The sequence below is a fragment of the Venturia canescens genome, chromosome 11 (genome assembly GCF_019457755.1).
Source record: "Venturia canescens isolate UGA chromosome 11, ASM1945775v1, whole genome shotgun sequence".
NCBI lineage: Eukaryota > Metazoa > Arthropoda > Insecta > Hymenoptera > Ichneumonidae > Venturia > Venturia canescens.
Window position 1 is genome coordinate 7,798,448 of NC_057431.1, and position 21,102 is coordinate 7,819,549.

At 38.6% G+C, this 21,102-nt stretch overlaps 2 protein-coding genes across 3 annotated transcripts in view; one reads left to right on the forward strand and one right to left on the reverse strand.

The window, feature by feature from the left end:
• Positions 1-21,102, reverse strand: part of LOC122417955 (inactive dipeptidyl peptidase 10) — a 98,900-nt gene that overhangs the window by 64,782 nt on the left and 13,016 nt on the right. The window lies entirely within an intron of this gene.
• LOC122417956 (uncharacterized) lies at positions 13,677-17,951 on the forward strand. Its single transcript, XM_043431906.1, has 5 exons — positions 13,677-13,846; positions 14,519-14,662; positions 15,084-15,272; positions 15,386-15,637; positions 17,329-17,951. Exons 2-5 carry the CDS (start codon positions 14,615-14,617, stop codon positions 17,605-17,607), a joined length of 768 nt encoding a protein of 255 aa, XP_043287841.1. The 5' UTR covers positions 13,677-13,846; positions 14,519-14,614; the 3' UTR covers positions 17,608-17,951.

Consider the following 21,102-nt stretch of genomic DNA (forward strand, 5'->3'; position numbering starts at 1 on the left):
ACGAATTCGTCGTCCCAATTTTCATTTAATTATTTTCATTGACGACATAATTTTTAGTGCAAATCATAATTGCGGGTATTGAAAATAATTTATTAAAAATGATAGAATCACGATGAAACGAATCATCACAAATTCCCATTCAGTTGTGTTCGAACAATCATTTTTTTCGCGTTAAGGCACCCCCCCGAGTGTGACATTTTTGGGAAATTTTTTGAAGAAAACTACTGCATGAAATGCTTTAAAGTTTGGAGGGTTTATTTATACATCAACGAGTGAATTTACAGGAAAATTTTTCAGGTCCTCCACTGCTGCAGGTATTGCGGCCTTGCCCGTAGCTGAAATGAAAAAAAAATCAAAAACATTACTAAGCTAGAACGTACTGCCCATACGAAGACCCACGATTGTGAAAAAAAATTGAAATTCAAAAAAATGGCAAAGCTTTTAAAAAAAATGTCGAATTTTGCTCGATATTGGATGACTTTTGGCCCCCCAAAATGACATTTTTCATACAATCGAAAAACTGAAGAATCATTGTACAGATAATAAACGTATACAAAATAAGCAGAAAAAAATGGAGTTACAACTGCAGCTAATTTGAAAAATGTACTTATTAGGAAATTCCTTAAAGATAAAATGATTGATTGAATTGCTATTGATACATGAAAATCATACTTACAGCTAATCATCGATTCCAGGCACATGCGATTCACCTCCATCTTCGTCGTAATGAGCCTGCTGGGCTGTTAAAGAAATTTAACACTCGGTGGGCCCCTTAACACTTGTCTGCATATCCCATGCAGCAAAAACAAGTTAATAATTCACTGTAATGCAAGGTGTAGGCCAAATGTCAATTATCATTCGATCCACTCGTCTCCAATGAGTATAAAAACGATGAAATCATGCATTGGAATAGAGAAGATGAAAAAAGTGTACATCGAATGTAAATTATCATTGGATCCACTCGTGTCAATGAGTATCGATTTAATTCACGAATTCCCAGATTCAATTGATTCGCCAATTCTTTTAATATCAGTTACGAAGCGACAACACCTTTCCTGGAGCCTGAATATTCAGCAGTTTTATACAGATACATATTTACCCGTTATTAAGGCTCTTTATTTTCCACGTTGTCACGTTGGACATGTGTTAAAATAAACAACTTTAATTTAAATCTTCCGTACAGAAGATCGATCAGACGAGCAAATTGATGTGTCGACGATTATGACACGTTTTTAAATTGGTTATTTATTATAATTTTCGTTTTTTTGTACTCCACTGTGGCTGGCGGTTATCCGAGGGCAGCAGAAGCGTCAAAATAGTCTGGGGCGTTCCGTGCCGAACGACGATGGGGAACAAAACATTTTAGTGATTTGAATGATGAAAAAACAATTGCGAAATATTCGTTTGAATTTCATTGCAATCACAAATTCAGAATTCTCAACGGTACGATTTATCGAAAGAGGCAAAACATTCATTCATTTATTTTACATTTATTTTACATTCATTTATTTATAAAAATGGATTGAAAAAAGATTTTAATCGTGTTTTGAGGACGATGAAAATTTTTGAAAGGACAGAAAAATTGAGGCTCAAATTGTTTTGAAATTGGCCTGATCGATAACCTGGGTTGCCAAAGACCAGATAAAATATGAATTTTAATGAAAAGTATCGGAAGCAAAATAGGGTAAAAAATGAGTGTGAAATCGGCCGTAGCTCGATATATAAACAATGAATAATGGAATAAGGGAAAGGGAATGATGGGCGCAGATGTACAACACGAGTGTAACAAGTCCTCGTGTTGTCACAGTCGGCTGTGCGAGTCCAGTGACTGCATCAGGTGCTGAATTTATTCTATTTTCATTCGGATTCGTTGGACGCGCTCATACTTTTGTGTGGGGCTTTCCCAGCGGATGTTTTACAGTATTATTGCCATCGGTGGCTCGAGGGGGGTCGATGTTTTGGCTCTCGAGTGAGCGCCGAGGGTACGTGCAACGAGACGAAACGAGGGAAGAATGAGGAGGGAAAGAGAAAAGGCTAATTTCGGGGCAGCTGTTACGAGATAAAAACGAGTGAACACGCACTCGACAGTGAATATGAATAAGCGAATAGAAGCGTGTACGAATGTGGGGGGCGTCGATCAAACGACGAGCGAGGGAGCAAAATGCAACCCTGATTTCATGCGCGCTCCATCGAATGGTTATTTGATGCGAGAAATTGTCGATGCAAAATCGTTGGGAAAAAACTAAAAATACATCAGTTATTTCGGCGAGAAAATATCGACAGCAATTAATTGTCCTCTCGTTTTCAGCGTCGACGAAACAAAAAAACTTGTCGATTCACTCGGACCAAAAACGCTTTCCGATAGCCGCAGTCCCCGTTCACATCGAATTGTTTTTCTTCAAACGTTCGTCAAATTTTTCGCCGAGCAAACGTTACTGCGCAAGTCTTTTCGGAACGTTTGCCCGAAACGCTTTCGAACCTTCCAGTTCGATCGTTGGCAGGAAAAACTCAAATCCTCCTGATTTCCACTCCGTAGTGGAAAAAATTTTATCGAGACTGGAGACCATCATTTATTGGATTATATTCGAAAAAAGATTGCGTTGCAGTGGGAATTTACGATTGTGTCGTGTTCGAAAAGGATTCCCAGAGCCTCTCTTCGGAGCAGGGACCCGAGGAGGTTTCCGTGTCGTCTGGAAGGAAACACGTCTGACTATTTACGAGTGTAACTACTTGCGCGGTGAATCGAGTACCCTTTTCCCGTACGCATATCGCCTTAAGCCAAAGTGGCTGCCATGGGACACGACGTCGTTGCACTGTGGCAACATTTCTGCATTACCATACAGCCCGAGCGATGTACCGAAGGATTGGGGCGAGCGTTTTCCCGAGCAGGGGTGGGAGCGAAGAATATTTCTAGGTGAGCACTTTCCTTAGCCTCGAACGATGTGTAAAGCTTATCGGTGGCATAACTCTTCGAGGGACGAGAGTTGGGGCTGAGATTGGGCCTGGTTAATTCGAGTTTTACTAAATTCTCGATTTTTATGACGTCATTGATTTCCATTTGGACGAGGAATGGATGAATCGAATGGGAGCAAAGGGAAATCCTTTTCGAGGGCGGTTTTTTGACGAGCCGATCAACAGCCAACTTCGCACTCCGGATAGAAACAATCCAGTACTCGCCACGCTAGTTATTTCTGGAAATTCAGATGGAAATAGAAATGAATAAATGTTGGGGGCGAGTGGAAAAGCCTGAGAGAAAGAAACTCTGGTGAAACGAACGAATCCAATGTCGATATGGACTCCGGGCGAAAAACGAGAGGTGTGTACACTAAAATGAAAAACGAGACTATCGAAAGCCACCGCTAAGCTTCTCTCCGACCATCATAATCCTCCTTGTCATCCCCCATCGCGAGCAATCGCAATGGAATAATGAAGAGACCAGGGGATTAATATCGACGAAAATTGAAATAATAGGAGGCAGAATGACTCCGGCGTAGTGACGTACCGAACGTCATATCGATTTTTATTAATTGAGTTGAAGATATTTTTACGACGTTCCTATTCAAAGACAGCCCTCTTTCTTTGATTTCAGTACCTTTTTTCGTGAAATTATCATCTTGGATACCTCGTTCGCTGTCCAAACTAATTCGAGAATCCTTTCAATTATTTCTTTTCGGAGATCACTATTCGTAAATATTGTAGCAAAAAGCGTTGAGCTTATTTCATTTTCGTGGTGGTTTAAACTGGGACTCTTACACTTTCAAAGTGAGATTGGGACTAGAAAAATGGGACTGGAAAAAGGGACCGAGGAAAGTGGGACTGGAAAAATAGTACTGGAGTACTGGGACTTAAAATCTGGAACTAAGAAAAACAGAAGTAGAAAAATGAGACTGGAGTACTGGGATTGAAAAATTGGGACCTAAAACTGGGACTAGAAAAGTGAAACTGAAAAAAGGGACCAAGAAAATGGGGACTGGAACTCCATCCGGGAAAATAGGGACTCGAAAAGTCAAACTCCAAAAGGTGGCCAGAAAATTGGGACTGGAAAACTGGGCCCGGAACTGGGACTGCCCTCGGGACATTCTACTTTCCGAAAGTCGACAGATGTTCAAATTCTGAGAAGAAAAGTCCTCATAAACTTTTTTCTAAGATGCACCGTTTCAGAAATATTTGCTAATCGTTGATAGCCAATTCCAACCAAGCATCGATGATGCTTCGGCGTGGCTTGAGTAGCGCGATGCGAGTCAGCCTATCCGGAGCGCTGCCCCCACTCCGCCCTCGCTCTCTCACCCTTCCGCAGATTGGCTGTTCCCTAAATAGTTGATAACTCGAGAACGCTGCATCGGAGATAAAAGTGGCTGAGAACTTTTCTTTTCAGAATTTCACGGTCTACTTAACCTGACAACTTGAGACAATCTGTATGTAAATAGATAATGAATCCAGAGCTTGAAAGCTCCGTTGGAGGGTTTAATTTTCTGGAAAAGGCCTTCGCGTGGATTAGAGTGGCGTTGTCATACCTGTGAGAAACATTCAACCCTTAAAATTGCCTCCCTTTTCTCTGATTTTCCTCTCCCCCCCCCCCCCCCCCCCCCACCCCTTCACTTTTCTTCTCACTCTCCCAGTTTTCTTTGGGCCACCAGGAAAATTGGAGAAGTTCTGGGTTTCTCATCTCCATATTTATTCATACAGATTTATCAGAAAAAGGATTAAACGTAAGAATTTCGTCCTCGCGGTAAAGAATATATTTCCGTCTGCAAATTCAACGAAAGTAAGCCCACGCTCGTACATTTCCCAAATTCCATCCGTTTCCTTTCGCAAAAGCTCGATTCCGTTCTCCGTTGCGTGTTTCCACAGTTGCGGATACCATCACATATCCGCAGTGATAACGATTCAGCCACGCAACATCAAGTCGTTACAACGCTCTTATCATGCTTGTAAATCATGTTTTTGACTAAACAGAGGAAATTAAAGAACCAGAGTTGCTTAATGACGAGACGCCGAGGGGTGCAAATTCAAATCTTTTTTTTGCGAACTAAACGTTTATTTAAAAAAAGGGAGATTCGTATCTCTAGAGTTGGATAATTCACGGAAAACTCTTCTCCAGCCGATCGACGTCACGTTTTCATCGATTCTTGACCCAGAGAGAAAAAGTATCCGGCAAAAATTTCGGAAACAACTATTTCTGCAGTTTTTTAAATAGTTCAGTGACGCGAATCAAAAAATTTTCGATAAATTTTGACTCGCTCCAGTCGCACTCAACTGCAAGAAATTGGACGACACTGTGTTCGGATGCGAGGATTTTTTCTCCAAAAATAAGGGGTTATCCGAAGGTAAAAAAATTCAAGTCAATCGAGAGCCGAGGAGTTCAACTTGTTGCCGAAGCCGTCTGGGGAAATTCTGAACCGGCAAGTGTCCAGAAATTCACCTCCGGAAGCCGATAAATTTTGCATCCTCTTCGAAAATGCGGAAAAGACGAATGGAGAAAGCATTTAAAAATGGAAAGGGGCTGCGAGGGGGATGGAGCACGTGAAAGGAAAAACGGGGAAAAAATTGGCGTGCGAGTTGGCGAAGAAAGGATGACAGTTTTATAGGGTCGATGACCGTCATGTTCTCAACCCCCGGCGGGTATTCGTTCCGGATAAATTAACGACTTCGTGCCTTATCTCCCTCATGTTCGGTTGTGGAGAAAAAAAAGAATCTCCCCGGGGCAGGTCGAGGGTAAACGGCCGGAAACACGCGAGATTTTTTTCATCCCCTTTCCACCAGCTTGGCTTGGGCGCGAAACCGATATCTCCAGATAAATTCCGAGCTCTTCGTGTTTTTTTCTCATTTCTTTTTTTTTTTTTTTTTTTCATTTTTTTGACCCCATCAATGCCCTTCTTTTTGGCTCTATTCTCGTTTCACCGCATACAACGCCAGCTCGCCAAAAACTTCTATGCCTTCGCCTTCACTATCGCACTCCGTTCTAGTCGAACGATTTTTTCGCCACCTTTTTTCTGGAAACAAAAACTACGGAAATATTCTCCACTGTTTTTTTCTTTTTTTCGTCCTGGTGAGACATTTGCACAGCCAAGAGCCCTCGGCCCCTCATTACTGGAGCTTGCAAAATAAGAAGGAAAATTTCACGCCCATGGAAATGTGTCGATGACACTGTCTCGCGAAATCTAAATTCCTCGTCTTGTTGGAATTCAATGAGAAGATAAAAAACGTACGAAAAAGAGAGGGGAACGAATATGGTGTAATCATCGAATCGGTATTTCAATTTTATTTTTATCGTGAAATTCTCATCTTTCATTCCCATCATTTTTTATTGTACTTAATAAAAAGATTACGATTCGTTTCGAAGCTGTAAAATAACTAGAAATTATGATAACTTGACGAAGCAAAATTCAGGGTTTCATGGCAGATTAGAATTCCTCCTAGCGAGGCTAGAATCCATAGAAAAAATAGGCGAGGGTCGAAACGTCCTTAATTTCATGTGGAACTCTCTGTACGATGAGATTAACAGAGCTGTAGAACTCGAACTGGAGAGATAAATTAATTTGAAGCTCTCGAGAAAAGTGTTTCTCACTCTATCCGTGGCGTTCTCTCCATTTACTGTATCTACGTACTACCATTACTATCTGCCGGGTAATTCCACGTACAAACCCAAACACTGATATCTGGACTCCATCAACGTGAAGTTTTAACGTGTTCTCTAAAGCCAATCGCGACCTATTGCCACGATTTCTCTCTGAACGTTCAATCCGACAAATATATATGAGTATACGAGCACGAGACCTTAACGAACTCGAGTTTTTACACTTCGTTCAAAAATCCGTGGCGAATTTGTTGCCAAACGATAGACGACAAAATTCTACGGGAAAAAGTTCTTTTTCGTTTTGTGCTGCGATCCACCGTTTCCGAAATATTGAAGATTATCGAAACCGGCGAATCCGGTGCGGCGATAAGGAGTGGGCGTGTCCAGTGCCGCGATAACGCTCGGGCCAATGCGCTGCCGCCGGGGAGACGCGGCAGACTTCCCCCACTCCGGGCGCTCTTCGCAGCACCGCAGATTGGTGGTGACTTATGAATGAATATCTCACGGACGGTGCGTCGGAGAGAAAAATGGCTGAAGACTTTTCTCTTCAGAATTGCAAGATCTGTGAGCCTGTTAATTTCCGAAACTATTTTCCGGACGCTGCCCGTGTGAGGCACTCGATAAATGGGGATTTTTAAAAGGTGAAAAAATCGATGAAATCATCATGCACTTGGTGTCCAGAGCGGCTTCAAAACCATCAGCAATTCTAACCGAAGCCAGATTTCACGGGAATCTTAATCGAAATATTCGGAGAGAAAGAACCGCTGGGGAAGGAATACCGAAGCCTTTACACGAGAAAACTTTCATTTAAGGGGGTTCGGTCGGGTCTGAGACCAACACGAATTATTCAAAAGCCACTCAAGTGGCCAAGAGTGGAGGGACGAGTGAACTGATTAAACAAATTAGTTTTACCAAGGCATCGACACCGGGAAATTCTCATCCATGTATATGTATACGAAAGGTGGTCTGCTGGTCCCTGTCCGATCCTTCAGGGCTTTCAATGTCTCGAGGTCGAGTTTACCCAGGATTTCAAAAAGAGATGGAAAGAAAGGAGAAAAAGGGGAAGATTTTTTCCACAGCTTTTTATATCTGTAGCTCACTCTCTTGTACGCAGGACTTTTAAGGTGAAGAGTGAAATGGGACTTTGGGGAGAGGAAAAAGTTCATAACCACCCATGTACTCTCCCCCCCCCCCCCCCCCCCCTCGCGAATTCTTCACAGGGAATTCTTCACGATTCTCTTTTTTTCATACCTAACGGCGCCATTGCGATTTTGTTTATTTCAAAACTTCTTCCTTCGTCTTCGAAGACATTTCGAACCTCTTTTTTTCAATCTTTTATTCGTTCGATTAATTTATTTACCGAATCAGCATTATTGAATATTTTTATTCCAAGATTTAAGCTAAAAGCTTTTAAAACTTTGTCAAAATATTTATTTGTATTTTCCCATTTTGTTTTACTATAAAGAAAATGCTTTTGTTCTCCTCTGGAAGATTTTGAAAATACAATTTATTACTGCGAATGACGTTTCAAGAAAAAAAAACTTTTATTTTCTTTGAGTAAAAATCGTCGAAAATAAAATTGAATTCTCAACAATTTTGGCTTTTTGGCCAAACTCGATATTGTTTTTTGTTACGAGCAAGGACTTTGGCTGAGAAGCCCCTCTGATAGGCTCCATATCTCGATCTATTTCCTTGTACGTGTCTGTTATCTCGTTTCGCAATGGCCCCGAGCACGATGACGGAGTACAAATACCAATTAAGCTCGAAAATACGAGGGGAGGTGAATGAGGAGAAGAGGAAGTCCCAGAGGACTCGTCCCAAGCGTTTCCCGTTCTCTTCGTGTGCATCCATTAACGACCGTGCCATAGCCTTCGTTAAACCACTTATAGTGTGACACTAACCCGAGTTTTTCAGATCGATATCTACGAAAAAATTACCTCGTGAAAATCCAAATATTTTTATCTTGACCCTTAGAGAGAAAATAAAATAAAAACTAAAGTGCAAAACGTTTGAAAATGGAAATGGCTTCTGGAAAAAAAAAAAAAATTATTCACCAAACAAAGCCCTTAAAATTGCACGAAATGTAGCGAGTTCCACTATTTATTTTGTTGAATAAAATAAATAATTTTCTATTTTTAAAATATCGTTGAAAGCACTATTTTTCGGAACAAAGTTGCTTTCAGCAAGTATTTTTGTATTTCGTTTAAAACTACCTTCAACTATTTGGCATCGTACGATGGATTCGAATATTTTTTTCTACTAAAAACCAATGGCAGGTCAAAATTAAGGTCAAAATTCGCATACAATTATTCTTGCTATTACGCACGACGGAGAGAACAAAATAATTTTTTGATCGAGCTTCGAATCAGTTAAAATAACTTGAAAACTTTTATCGAACGATTGCAATCGTTCGACTTTATAGGAAAAATTCATTATTTCTCAAAACACAGTGGAAATTCGATGCAAATTTTGTTCAGCCATTCAACGACCTGTTGCAAGCACTGGATTCTAACGAAAAAAAACTTTCGCCCAATTTTTCAACGCTTCAGGTCAAAGGTCAATGAACTTTGGCCAGAGATTGGCATACATTATTCAAAACTACACGCTCACGATTTACATTCTCATGAAGTTCATAGTGCGGTTCCAAATTCAAGAGAGGAAATGATCTCTCTCGACGATTTCCCAATCTGCGATGCTCTTCAATCGATCCATCTATTTATTAAGGTCCCGCGACAAAAACCGTGCGCACACATAGAATGTGCAAACGTGTGTGTAATTAACAAGTTTTGCCACCTCCGGCGATTGCACTAATATGAGAAACGTAAAATCGATTTGAGCTCTCGTTTAATGAGTTCAACTCTCTCTCTCTCTCTCTCTCTCTCTCTCTCTGCGAAATGGATTAACATTCCCACTGACAGTGGCTTCACCTCTTCACGCCCCAATTTCGTGGCGATGCAGAAAATCCTTTCTCTCGAAAATTTATGAAAAAAAGTGAAGCAGAATCTTACCGAGGGTGGCTCGACTTTTTTGATTTTTTACACAAAAACAAATTTGAGAAAAAAAATGTCGAAAGAACAACAAAGCAATGGAATGGAGTTGAAAAAAAAACTGGATTTAAAAGAGAAAAATGAACGTCCAGTGAGTAAAGTGAATAAAAAAAACTTTGAATGATTGAAGAAGTGGAAATTAAATGAAAACATTGCGGATCGTGTATCAATGGGAATTGATTTGCTCAACGAATTCATCGATTGGTGCAAATGAGCGTCTTCTATTCGAGCGATAAAAAACCGATAAAATTCTTGCTCCGCGGACATAATACCGAGATTCCGAAGGTTACAAACTCCTTAATTTTCTTCCCTTCTTATCTCGATTCTTCGCAACGAGTTACGAGGCCATTTGAATAGTTTTAAGCCGCTTCATTTATCCCCGGGAAGATCGTAAGAAAGGCGAGAAAAGGAAGGAGAGCCTTGGGGAACCGTTTCGATAATCCATTTCTCATTGAGCCTCGTAGGGATCGAAGTGAGCGAATGGATAATTAGAGAAAAAGTATAGGAAGAGGGACGGAGGGAGAATAAAGGGGAAGACCCCGGGAGACACGAAGAAGAAGAAAATTGAAATCGTGGGCAAGAGAAAATGGGGGGGAAGTGTCGAAAAAAAGTTTTTGTCGTGGCTCGCAGCCTAGTCGGCCAGCTTTCCAATTGGCAATCGAGCCAGACTGCCATCCTTTCAACGAGATACTTTCACCTGGACACGGATCATCATTTAATGAGGTCAACTAGAGAGCTTTCGTGGAACAAAAAGACTTTGAGCGTCATTAGAAAACATAAAACTATCGGAGGACGAATTTAGTCGATTATTACATTATGTCACTTTAAGGGGGGCTCCTGCTTGAGAAAGTCAAAAAAGCAATTTTTTTCGGGAATGTTTTTGGATAGATGGAAATAACTCACTGCAGCGAACTTTTCGATATTGTTTCAAGGATTTTTCGAGAGCATAAAAACATTTTTTAATGCGTGAGAAATACTTATTTCTCAATTTTTCCATATGTTTTTCCATGTGAACCTATAAAAATCCGAAAAAATTTCGTAATTCCACATTTGCAGCACGTTCAAGTGATTTTCTTCTTTTTTAGAAGTGATTTTTTTTTTCAAACTCGCTAAAAATATAGAATTGACTTTGACTTTTGACTTTTTAAAGCAGGGCCACCCTTAATTTCTTTAAAAAAAATGAATTTTCTACATTAATAGCGATTTCGTGATAGAGGATGGAAAAAATTGACCGATGAGAATCCTGAAATGTTCACAATCATTTCCAGCACGTGATTTTGAAATTTCGATTTTTTTGAAATTTTTCCTACCGCCTCGTTCAACTTCGGAAGCGTGCAGTCGCGCCGATCGAAATAATCCCAACTTCAATCCTTCGGCCAATTGCTATCCGGCAGGTCCACTGGCTTGATCGAATCGCACGAAGAATTGCACGAGCGTCGAACAACAGTCGTGACAACTATTTCTCAAGATATGCCGAGGCTGTTGTCAGAAGAAAATTCTTTCGGTTCGCAAGGCCCCTGTCCGTATGCAGAAGCTTCACTTAAGTTAGTTGAACCGAGTAGTTCGATTCGGTTTTCCTTTTTGTTTAAGGAGGCTACCGCTGCTCCACTTTTTCTAATCGAAGCAGGATCATTTCTTCTCCACGCTCTGCCATCGTCTTTTTCCTCTTTCTGGAAAAGTTTGTCAACACTCGAGTGAAAAATTCGTTGGCTCGTGGGCCCATTTACCATCGAATTGATTTTGACTCGAGTGAGAAGAAAAAGCGTTCTCAAAATGTCCAAATTCGAAAGTGTCTTTTATTGCGCTGCTGCGTAATAAAAGACACTTGGCTTGGTAAGTAGCCCGTGAATCAGCGACTGCTGATGACCAGATTTTGTTACGTTCCAAGCTGATGGATATTTTATTTGGTCGGATTTCTCCTGATTTCCTGGTTTACAGTGGGCCGGTACAAAACGTCGTCGTAGGGGTTACAAGTTACAACTTGTTGACGAATGAACTTATTATTATTAATTAATTATAAACTTTTACAAAATGTTAACTCTAGTATAAGTTGACTCGTGGAGTGGGTGATTGAGTTTCAGATAACTTGCAGACTCTAGTGAGAATTTTTATAAGTCTTAATTGGGACGAAAATTCGCGAAATAATTGAACGTAGTAACGAGTTCGAAAAGACTTGGAAAAAATAAGCGCTTGGACGTCGTTTGACCTGGTTTGAATAACCCTTGCCCCCATTTAGTGGTTTCCTGGCTACTGGCTACTTCCTGACTTATTCTTTTTCGTTAAAAAAAATATTTTCAGTGCGCATGGCAACGAAGTACGAGAATACCGTTGTTACTACTGGTATTTGGTATTGCGTCGCGGGATGTAAAAAAATTTTTTTCTTTCTTTCCTGTGATAGGGCCTCGCGGCTTACAGCATCACGGTACTACATATATTAGTGCACGTGCCGCTTCCCTTCTGACCGAAAGTTTTATATTTATCAAAACCTCTCTTTTTTCTTAATCTGTCGCTTTGTTTGAACTTCATTTCCCAGATACTGTTGACACATATGAAGGGGACAAAATTATTTCTTTATCAACTTCCCGAATGTGCTTTTGGTGGGGGTACTACGTAAAAAGAATATTATTATTTTTTTCCACTTTCTTTCTTTTCTATTGCGTCCAATAAATGGTTAGTATGTAACAATTTTTCACTAGTTTCATTCTCAAAAGTGTCAACCACTCAGCCAACCTCCCCTTGAAACTTCCAATTCGATTGTTATTTAAGGAGTTTCGGTACAGGCAATACAATGTTGCCATGCTAAACCATGCTAAAAACATAAAAAATTTCAAAAAGTTTAGAATTTTATAAAATTTGGTGAACATATTCTTTAGTGCCAAATTTGGCAATACAAATTTTTTAAGATTTTTCTTCTACACAGTTATCGAGTAATTGATCACTAAAGTTCACGTGTATAAGCATAGCGTTTTCATATATATAGGTATACATTCCGGGCATAAGAAATCTGCTTTAATGCGTAATTACTCGATAACTAAGTAGAAGAAAATTTTGAAAAAAATTGTGTTTTTGCACTTGATGTTGAACAACATTATCACCAAGTTTGATCAATTTTTTAATATTTAGACTTTTGTACCGAAACTCCTTAATGACTCAAAAGCTCAGGCTACTTCCTTCGAAGCTTTGGGGGCTTTTTCCCAAGGGATTAGACGAAAATTACATTATTCAATAATTGGCAGGTCACGGTGGTCCTTTCGGTGAGTTTGGATAGTCGGACTCTGCTCAAAGTCCAGCTCGACTGAGATCGCGTCCGCGAGCGAGTGCAGAGCATACTCGAACTGACTACTGAGCTTCAGTATACGTAGATCAGAAGGCCAACGACACTCGTATCAATGATTTCATGGAGCAAATGAAAAAAGAAACAGTACAAGTAAAAATGGAAGGGAACTTGATTAAAATTAAGGGGGTCTCCCCGCGTGGTATCCTGATTTTTGGGCTTTTTCGCAATTTTTATTCCCCGCGAGGAAAAAAAATCGTGAAAAAACCCCAAAAAATCCGGCTGCCACACGGGGTGACCCCCTTAATCGTCACTGTGTCTCTAAGTCGTAATTTCTTTCCCCATCAATTTTCTTGCCCAAGCAGTTGATTCATGGAAGTTTTCATGGACGGCGCTCATCCCTTTAAGGGACAAGCTAATCCGCGACCAAGAATAGAAATTCTCGCTTCAGAAAAATCTCTTAAGAAGTTTCTTGGGAAAAAAATCGTTTGAAAAGCTCCAAAATCTCGATTGCATGATGTAGAAAAACTTCAGTCGATTACGAGAAAACGAGATAAATTTTTATCAAAGGAATTTGCAGAAAAATAAGAAATCTCTGATTGAATAATACTCCATTCAGCCTCATGAGATAACGAGGAATTTGTTTTTGGTATTAATTCCACCACACGCTCAGCACGGATCGCACGTCCATAGATTCTCTCGAGGAAATACCTGCACGTGTCTGCAAGATAAAAGTTTTTTTGCGACGTACCGGACTCTCTATAAAAGTTCGAGCAAAGTCGACTGAATCGTTTATTTTCCTGTTTCTTAGTTTTCGAAAAGACCAAAAATTAGTGTGCGAACGAGCCACCAGTTTTTCATATCAGACGAAGAATATTCGACGCTTCGATTATTCGTGCCTCGCGACAGGTAAAGCGAGCACATTCTACCGAGCCCACAGTACCGAAGGTGAGTTGTTCCCGTGGCCAGCAAGAATAAAGAAAACGTTATAATTTTATGTATTATATCAACTACGATTCCGAAAGTTAAAGCGAAAGATGGCACTGCACCAGAAGGTCGTGCTTCAAGTTATTCGAGCGTGTTGTTCACTTAAAAACAATTTTCCCACAGCAAATTCTAAAATTATCAAAATCATCGAAAAAAATAATTGAATTGTCGAAAGAATGAGCATAATCGTTTGAAACAGAAAATTACGAGGCTGGAAAAAAAATCGAAAAGTATGAAATTAAAACGAGAGGAACGAACGAGTTGTTTGAATATTTTTAGTGATTTTTGAGAGGTTGATTTAAAAAAAAAAAATTCCTATCAAAAGTTTGAAGCTTTCTTGGAGCTTCGAGTTTAAAATCAGAAATTCAGACAAATAAATTTCGTTGACAATTTGAAAAAATTAAGATTTCAAAAAGTTACTTCATCAAATAATTTCTCTCGATTCCTCTCTATTCGAGTAAAAAAAACTCCAAAGAAGTTCTTTTTTTACCGCGATACGACCATTTTTTGCTGAAACACAGCGACTCAAAAATTCCAGAAAATACCAAAAATGCCAGATCGTGTACACTTTACATGATCAAATGTCATGAGAAAAAAAAAACTTGACTCTCAAAATTTTACATAACTCTTCAGAACGTGCATTTTTACGTATTGGAGCATCGTTATAAGAGTCGCTTGAATCATCGACAGTCGAATTACTCTCTCAACGGAGGACGGTGCAACGACAGAATGTCGAACTTCCCAAATGTTATTTGTGCTACAATTTGTCTCGCTATGGTAATTTTCATATTTTTTATTTCCATTTTTCTTTTATTAAAATTTTCTTTTTAATCTTTCTTTTTTCACCGACTTGAAAAAAAAGTTTAAATAGGGAGATTCTTCGAATCGATGATAATTAAAAAATGTTCAATATCTCAAACACGTCGCTCTTTTGTTTGGCTCCTCATTATTGAACTTGGATTCGCGCAGGCTGGAATTTTATTCTTTGAAAACCTTTCTAAGACTCTCGCCGACGCTATTTCCGGTTATCTTCATAAGAAAATTTCGTGGTCATCCTCGCAAGCGATGTGAAAAGAAGTTTCATATCTTGCAGAGAACGCAAAATGCTCGGATCGTTGATTTCTCGGGACGAAATGACTTTCCATCATCGAGTTTGTTTTTTCATTCGTTTTTTTAATGTTTCCGCCGAATCTTACAGATGATTGCTGAATGTTCGGCGAATAGAACGTCGGCCGAAGACCATGTCGACGGTGTAAAAACGAACATTATCAACCGAGCGAATACCCTTCGAGCATTAATGTCACAAGCAGAAACAGTATTGGAAGACGATGAAAATTCTAATCTCGTTGAAAATTGCAGCCGAAGAATGGTGGAAGAATTAAACTCGGTAAAAATGAAGCAAAGACCGGGAAATTCGGGGCTGCCAACTGCGAATACTGATTTCAACTTTGTCTCTTGATCGTCCCTTTAATTGCATGTTTTTCTAATTTTTTTGCGAAGTTCGACAGCCGCGTCGACGCTATCGTCACCAGAGAGAATTCCACGAGCAACGCAAACCAGTGCAGAACGTATATGGATCTTTTTATAAAGAACGAAAATAAAAAACTTGACAATTTGCCATACGAAATCGAGGAAGAGCTGATGACGGTGACTGACTCGTACGAAGAAATGAAGGAATCTGCCGATGAAGCATTATCAAACATTGAAAATCTGGAAATTCAGGCACATGAGTGTGAAGAAAACTGCTCCGGCGTAAGTAATGAATCTCACTCAATTGGGGCAGATAAATCACAAATTTTTGAGTTTTTTCTTCTCCCCAGTCAATATCGATCACAAAAAAATTAGCTTCTGACTGCTTCAAAGGAAGCGCTCACGCAATTTTCCACAAAAGAGGCAGCACGTCGAACGTCTTTTCATTATTTTCGATTTTGCGAGTCTCCATGATTGCGATTTATCTTAATGAGATCATGCCCACCACACGAGCGTTGAACAACTGAATTTTTTGTCATTATAAGGGATATTCTCTCAAAATTTATAGATTTAAAAATTAACATAACTAATCAATTAGTCCGTTATAATTATCAATCATATTAACCCTAGAACGCATGACTGGGGTGTGAGCACACCCCACGCGAACTTCAAACTACGCTCCCGTCCTAACAAGCGACATTATCGACTGATTATCGACGGATTTTTTTATATATAAATTCAATTGAAATTAGTTTTATCGTACATCATTCTTTTCGTTATAAAAAAACGAAGAAAATGGTGTAGGATAAAGTCAGTTTAGCATCGTAGGACCGGATTTATAAGCAGAAAAAGAGTGGGGTGCGTTCAAACCCCGGTCATGAGGTTGAGGGTATGAAAAAAGGCACATGAGGTGTAGGGTTAAAAAAATATCATTATTAGTAAAAATTTGACTAGTTAACTTTTTGATTTGGCAACTTTGTTGTTGGTGGAGAAACATATCTACCTTGCCAACGGTAAAGTGATAGCTCGTCACTCACATATGACTTGATACACATAACCAACAATTTATTTGAATTTGAGGTTACGTCATTATTTGTGATTACAAATATTTTTGTTATCACAATATTTGTATAAATATGAACAAAAAACATTTTTCTATTAATTATACCGAGAAAGTATACACGCCTGTACAGTACCGATACACTAATGTAAGCACGTCACAACTAAACACGATATACGTCGATATACATATATATAAACAGCTGATAGAGCGGTGTTGCCGATGTCGTACCGAACCTAGTATTCAACGATTCATCGTGAGCGATAATCGTAGTTAATTTATGATTTCATTCTTAAAGTTTCGGTGACCTGATATTTTTATAACGCCATTAACAAGATAAATGTTCAACGAATACGTATATGATTTAATTTTTTTTTTTTCCAGCATTTACGGTCCCTTAAATTTGATTGAAAAATCACGATCCATTTGCTGCCACTACGATGTCCAATTTTTAATACTTATTGTCTTGCTTAAATGTTCGGTAACCTCCCCTCAATTTCTTTTTACCGTAATTTTCGAACATTTTTCTATGCTGTGTAAAAAAATCAGATTTTTCTGCAGATTTTTAAATAGTGGCCATGATCTCATTAGTTATTTTACGATGTGACTCGATTTTACAATTCGGGTTACCCTTAGCTTCGATTAAAAATCGTAGACCCCACAGGTGTGTTGGGGATCGAGCACTCACCGAAACGACTTTCCGAGGGCTCAGGAGCGAGGGGAAGAACTGAAAAATTCTTCGTCGACCTCAAAGTGATTAAAAATACGGTGTGCGCCGAGCTCTTCGGACAGGAGCTGGCCTCGTTTTATAATTTTCGTTTTCGATTCTCAACAAAAATGCCGAAAGGCTGATCCTGTCGAAATGTTTTTCAAAAATTCTCACTCACAACGTCATATTTTCATGTTTTTTCAGATCATAAAATCTGCAGATGACGTCTGGTCCAATCTCGACAGACTGACCAGGCCCCTCACCGGCGAAGATCTGTCCAGCGAAGTGAAATTACTTCTGGATGAAGAATACGCTTATTTCAAGAACAGGATAAGGAATGCCGACTCTGACATCCGAACTTGCCTGCATAATGGTTCTATTTATTACGCTGAACTCCTCCTCCCGGAGTCGGATTTGGTCGATTCTATTTTTTGTGACTTCATTAAGCCGTTACCCGAGACCACCGAGACGGCAGCTACTTAAAGTCATTCAGAAATTTGTCTCAAAGCAAAAACGAAAACGATATTTCGGTTAAATATTTTTATCTGTTGGGAGTTATGAAGGAAAATTTTACGTTCAGTGAACCACATTTCGAATACCGATGCAAAGTATTTTCACAGTGGAACGAAACTTTGGTGAAAAAATGGAAAATTTTGTTGCGTCAACGAAAAATTTTACTTTTCAAATATTCCCACATTCCCAAAGGTCGAAAAACAAAACCCGAATATTTTCGCTATTCGTCGAGTAACGAAGGTCTGAACTGGGACGACCAAACTAAAAATAAATGAACGAAATACACGCGATTGCAAAATATCGTCCAAAACGTTCCAATTCGTTGAATATTAGCCGAAGGATTTTCGCAAATAGTTCAAACCCGCTCCGCTTGCTGTGAGGACTCCGGTGGCGCCTCTGACGTTGTCGATCGATTACAGCGATTCCTACATTATCGGCAATATTTTATAAACGCCTCTCAGCTCGATCTCGACATTTGCTCTTTCGAGATTTTTTATTTCCTTCGTCCCTACTGAGAGTCCGGTGGACGTTTGTACCCTCGTGTGACGTCACTCAAATTTCCTATTTTATTTCATATAATGAAAAATTTTTTTTTTTCTCCTTAACGATTTGTTGCCAAATGAAAATGGCATTAAGGCGTTATACAGGGCAAAACTCCAACAAAACTGTGGTGACCTTGACGTTGCCCTGCCAAAAATTGATCCCACGGTCTCTTAACAATAAAAAACCACGACAATTTTCATACAAAAATCGATACAATTTCGGTGCCTTCCAGTTTTCATAGATTCCTTTGATTTCTACGAAGGGGCAAGCGAATCCGTGACCAAGAATAGAAATTCTCGATTGAAAAAAATCTCCCAACTTCTTAATAAAGAAAATCGTTTAAAAAGCTCCAAAATCTCGATTGCATGGTGTAGAAAAACTTCAGTCGATGACGAGAGAACGAGATAAATTTTTATCAAAGGAATTTGTGGAAAAAATAAGAAATCCCTGATTGAAAAATTCTTCATTCAGTCGAATGAAATAATGAGGCATTCGCTTTTGACATTGATTCTACCACACGCTCAACACAGATGGCACGTCCATAGATTCTTTCGAGGAAATACCTGCACGTGTCTGCAAGATAAAAGTTTTTTTGCGACGCACCGGACTCTCTATAAAAGTTCGAGCAAAGTCGACTGAATCGTTTATTTTCCTGTTTCTTAGTTTTCGAAAAGACCAAAAATTAGTGTGCGAACGAGCCACCAGTTTCTCATATCAGACGAAAAATATTCGACGCTTCGATTATTCGTTCCTCTCGACAGGTAATGCGAGCACATTCGACCGAGAAAGAAATCGTTGTAATTTTATGTATTCTACCAACTGCGATTCCGAAAGTTAAATTTTTTCACCACAAACTCTAAAATTATCAAGATCAACGAAGAAAAAAAATTGAATTCTCCAAAGAATAAGCATAATCGTTCGAAATAGAAAATGACGGAACTGAAAAAAAAATCGAAAAGTATGAAACTGAAACGAGAGGAACGAATGAGTTTTTTTTAATATTTCCAGTGATTTTAGAGAGCAGGCTGAATTTCAAAAGAAAATCTTCAAACTAAAATGGAAAAGCTTGGAGCCTTCCTGGAGCTTCAAGTTTAAAATAAAAAATTCAGTATAATCAAAAATCAGGTTTCGTGAACATTTCTAAAATACTAAACTGTCCAAAAGTTTCGTCATCCAATTTTTTATCTCGAGTCCTCGACTGCGGAGTAACTCGTTTTTTTCATACCAAAAAATCTCAAAAATATAAAAACTCGAAACTCCAAAAATGTTCATTCGAACACAGTTGCTTAAAAATACCAGAAAAACTCAATCAACAAAAACAAATCAAATTGCTTTGTTTCCATTGTTTTCACAAGTGCTATGTTTGCGATAGTGTGATCGTTATATTGATGAAAATTATCAATTGTGTTCAACATTCACCATGATAAAACATCATGATGTTATGCAAAGCCCTGTTTGCCACTTCGGCCTTTTTTAAAAAAAAACTTGACTCTCAAAACTTGATCTCACTCTGTAGAACGGCACGTGCATTTTTATGTATGGGAGCATCGTTGTAAGAGCCACTTGAATAATCCTCACTTAGTTACGTTCGATCGTGCGTGCTTCTTTTCCCAAAATCAGATCGTCTCCGAAAATATATAATTGCGAGGTGAATATGATGAAAAAATATGAAAAAAATTATTTTTCTTTTGACGAATGAAAATAGAAAAAAGTTCAGATCCATGTTTTAATTCAATTTTTTTATACGTTTTTTTTTTTCCAGTCCTCAAAATGGAAATTTTTTTCCATTCAATATTAATTTTTCTCCAAACTTTTATTCAATTGACATGGATTTTTTATAATTTTTCATATTAATGTAATTTTTTATCAATTCAACTTCATTTTAAAATTCTTATTTTAAAATGAATATTGATTTTTCCAAAATTGAAAAAAAAATATAAAACTTCCAATTACATTTAGTTATAATTCAATCACGTAGATGGATAAGTGGAAATACTTTTATTCCGAACATTGATTGATTTTCAAATTTCGGAGATCAATTTTTAATTATAAGTTTGAATTAATTTTCAAAGTTAAACATTTTTATCTATCAAATTTTGATTTTGTTCTTCGAACATCCAATTTCATTTGATCAATATTTTTTTCCAATATTCTACCTAATTTTAATATTTAATTAAAAAATATTTTTTTATTTCTTCAAAACTGTATTTTTTTTCACTTCTCCACTTATTTTTAGTTTATTCACACAAATCACATAGATTAATGATTGATTTGTTGCTGACGTCAATGCCAGCGCACGTTTAACAACGATAACGCGATCTTGGGGGTTTCAAACAATTAATTTCGGGCACGTACACGTCGGCTCTATGACAAATTTGTAAAATGGAAATAAAAGCTTATCCGAATGTTCTCTTGGTCCGTTAGAGTCGAAATTCGAGTCGGTACAAAAGCTGCTGTTATTGTGTGTCAAGAAGATCATTTACGGGGTATGAAAAGACAAATATTTCCCACGCTCCCGAAAAAAAACGAGTCGACGAAATGAGCCTATAAAACCGTCACTTGCCTCAACATTTTTCAATACTTCTTTCTTGTGTTTTCCTCGCAGACGATGAAAAATTGATTTCTATCGTTTCCAAACGAACCAGCATGAAAGTCCTGACGCAATTTTTTTCACAGGCATCGCGATGTCGAAGCCCGCGAGTGTTTTTGGTGTGTCGTCACATTCCTCACACTGGTAAGGAAACTTCAAAGTCATCTTTTGAGCCCATTATTATTAAGAACCGTCTTCGAAAATCGATGAGGGGCTCGAAAATTTGTAAAATTTCTTCCCCCTGCAATTCCAAACCTCGAAATTTGAATAAAATTTCATTTTTTCTTTTATTTTGACGTGAGTTTGATGTAATCTTGAGTAGAAAACAAAAA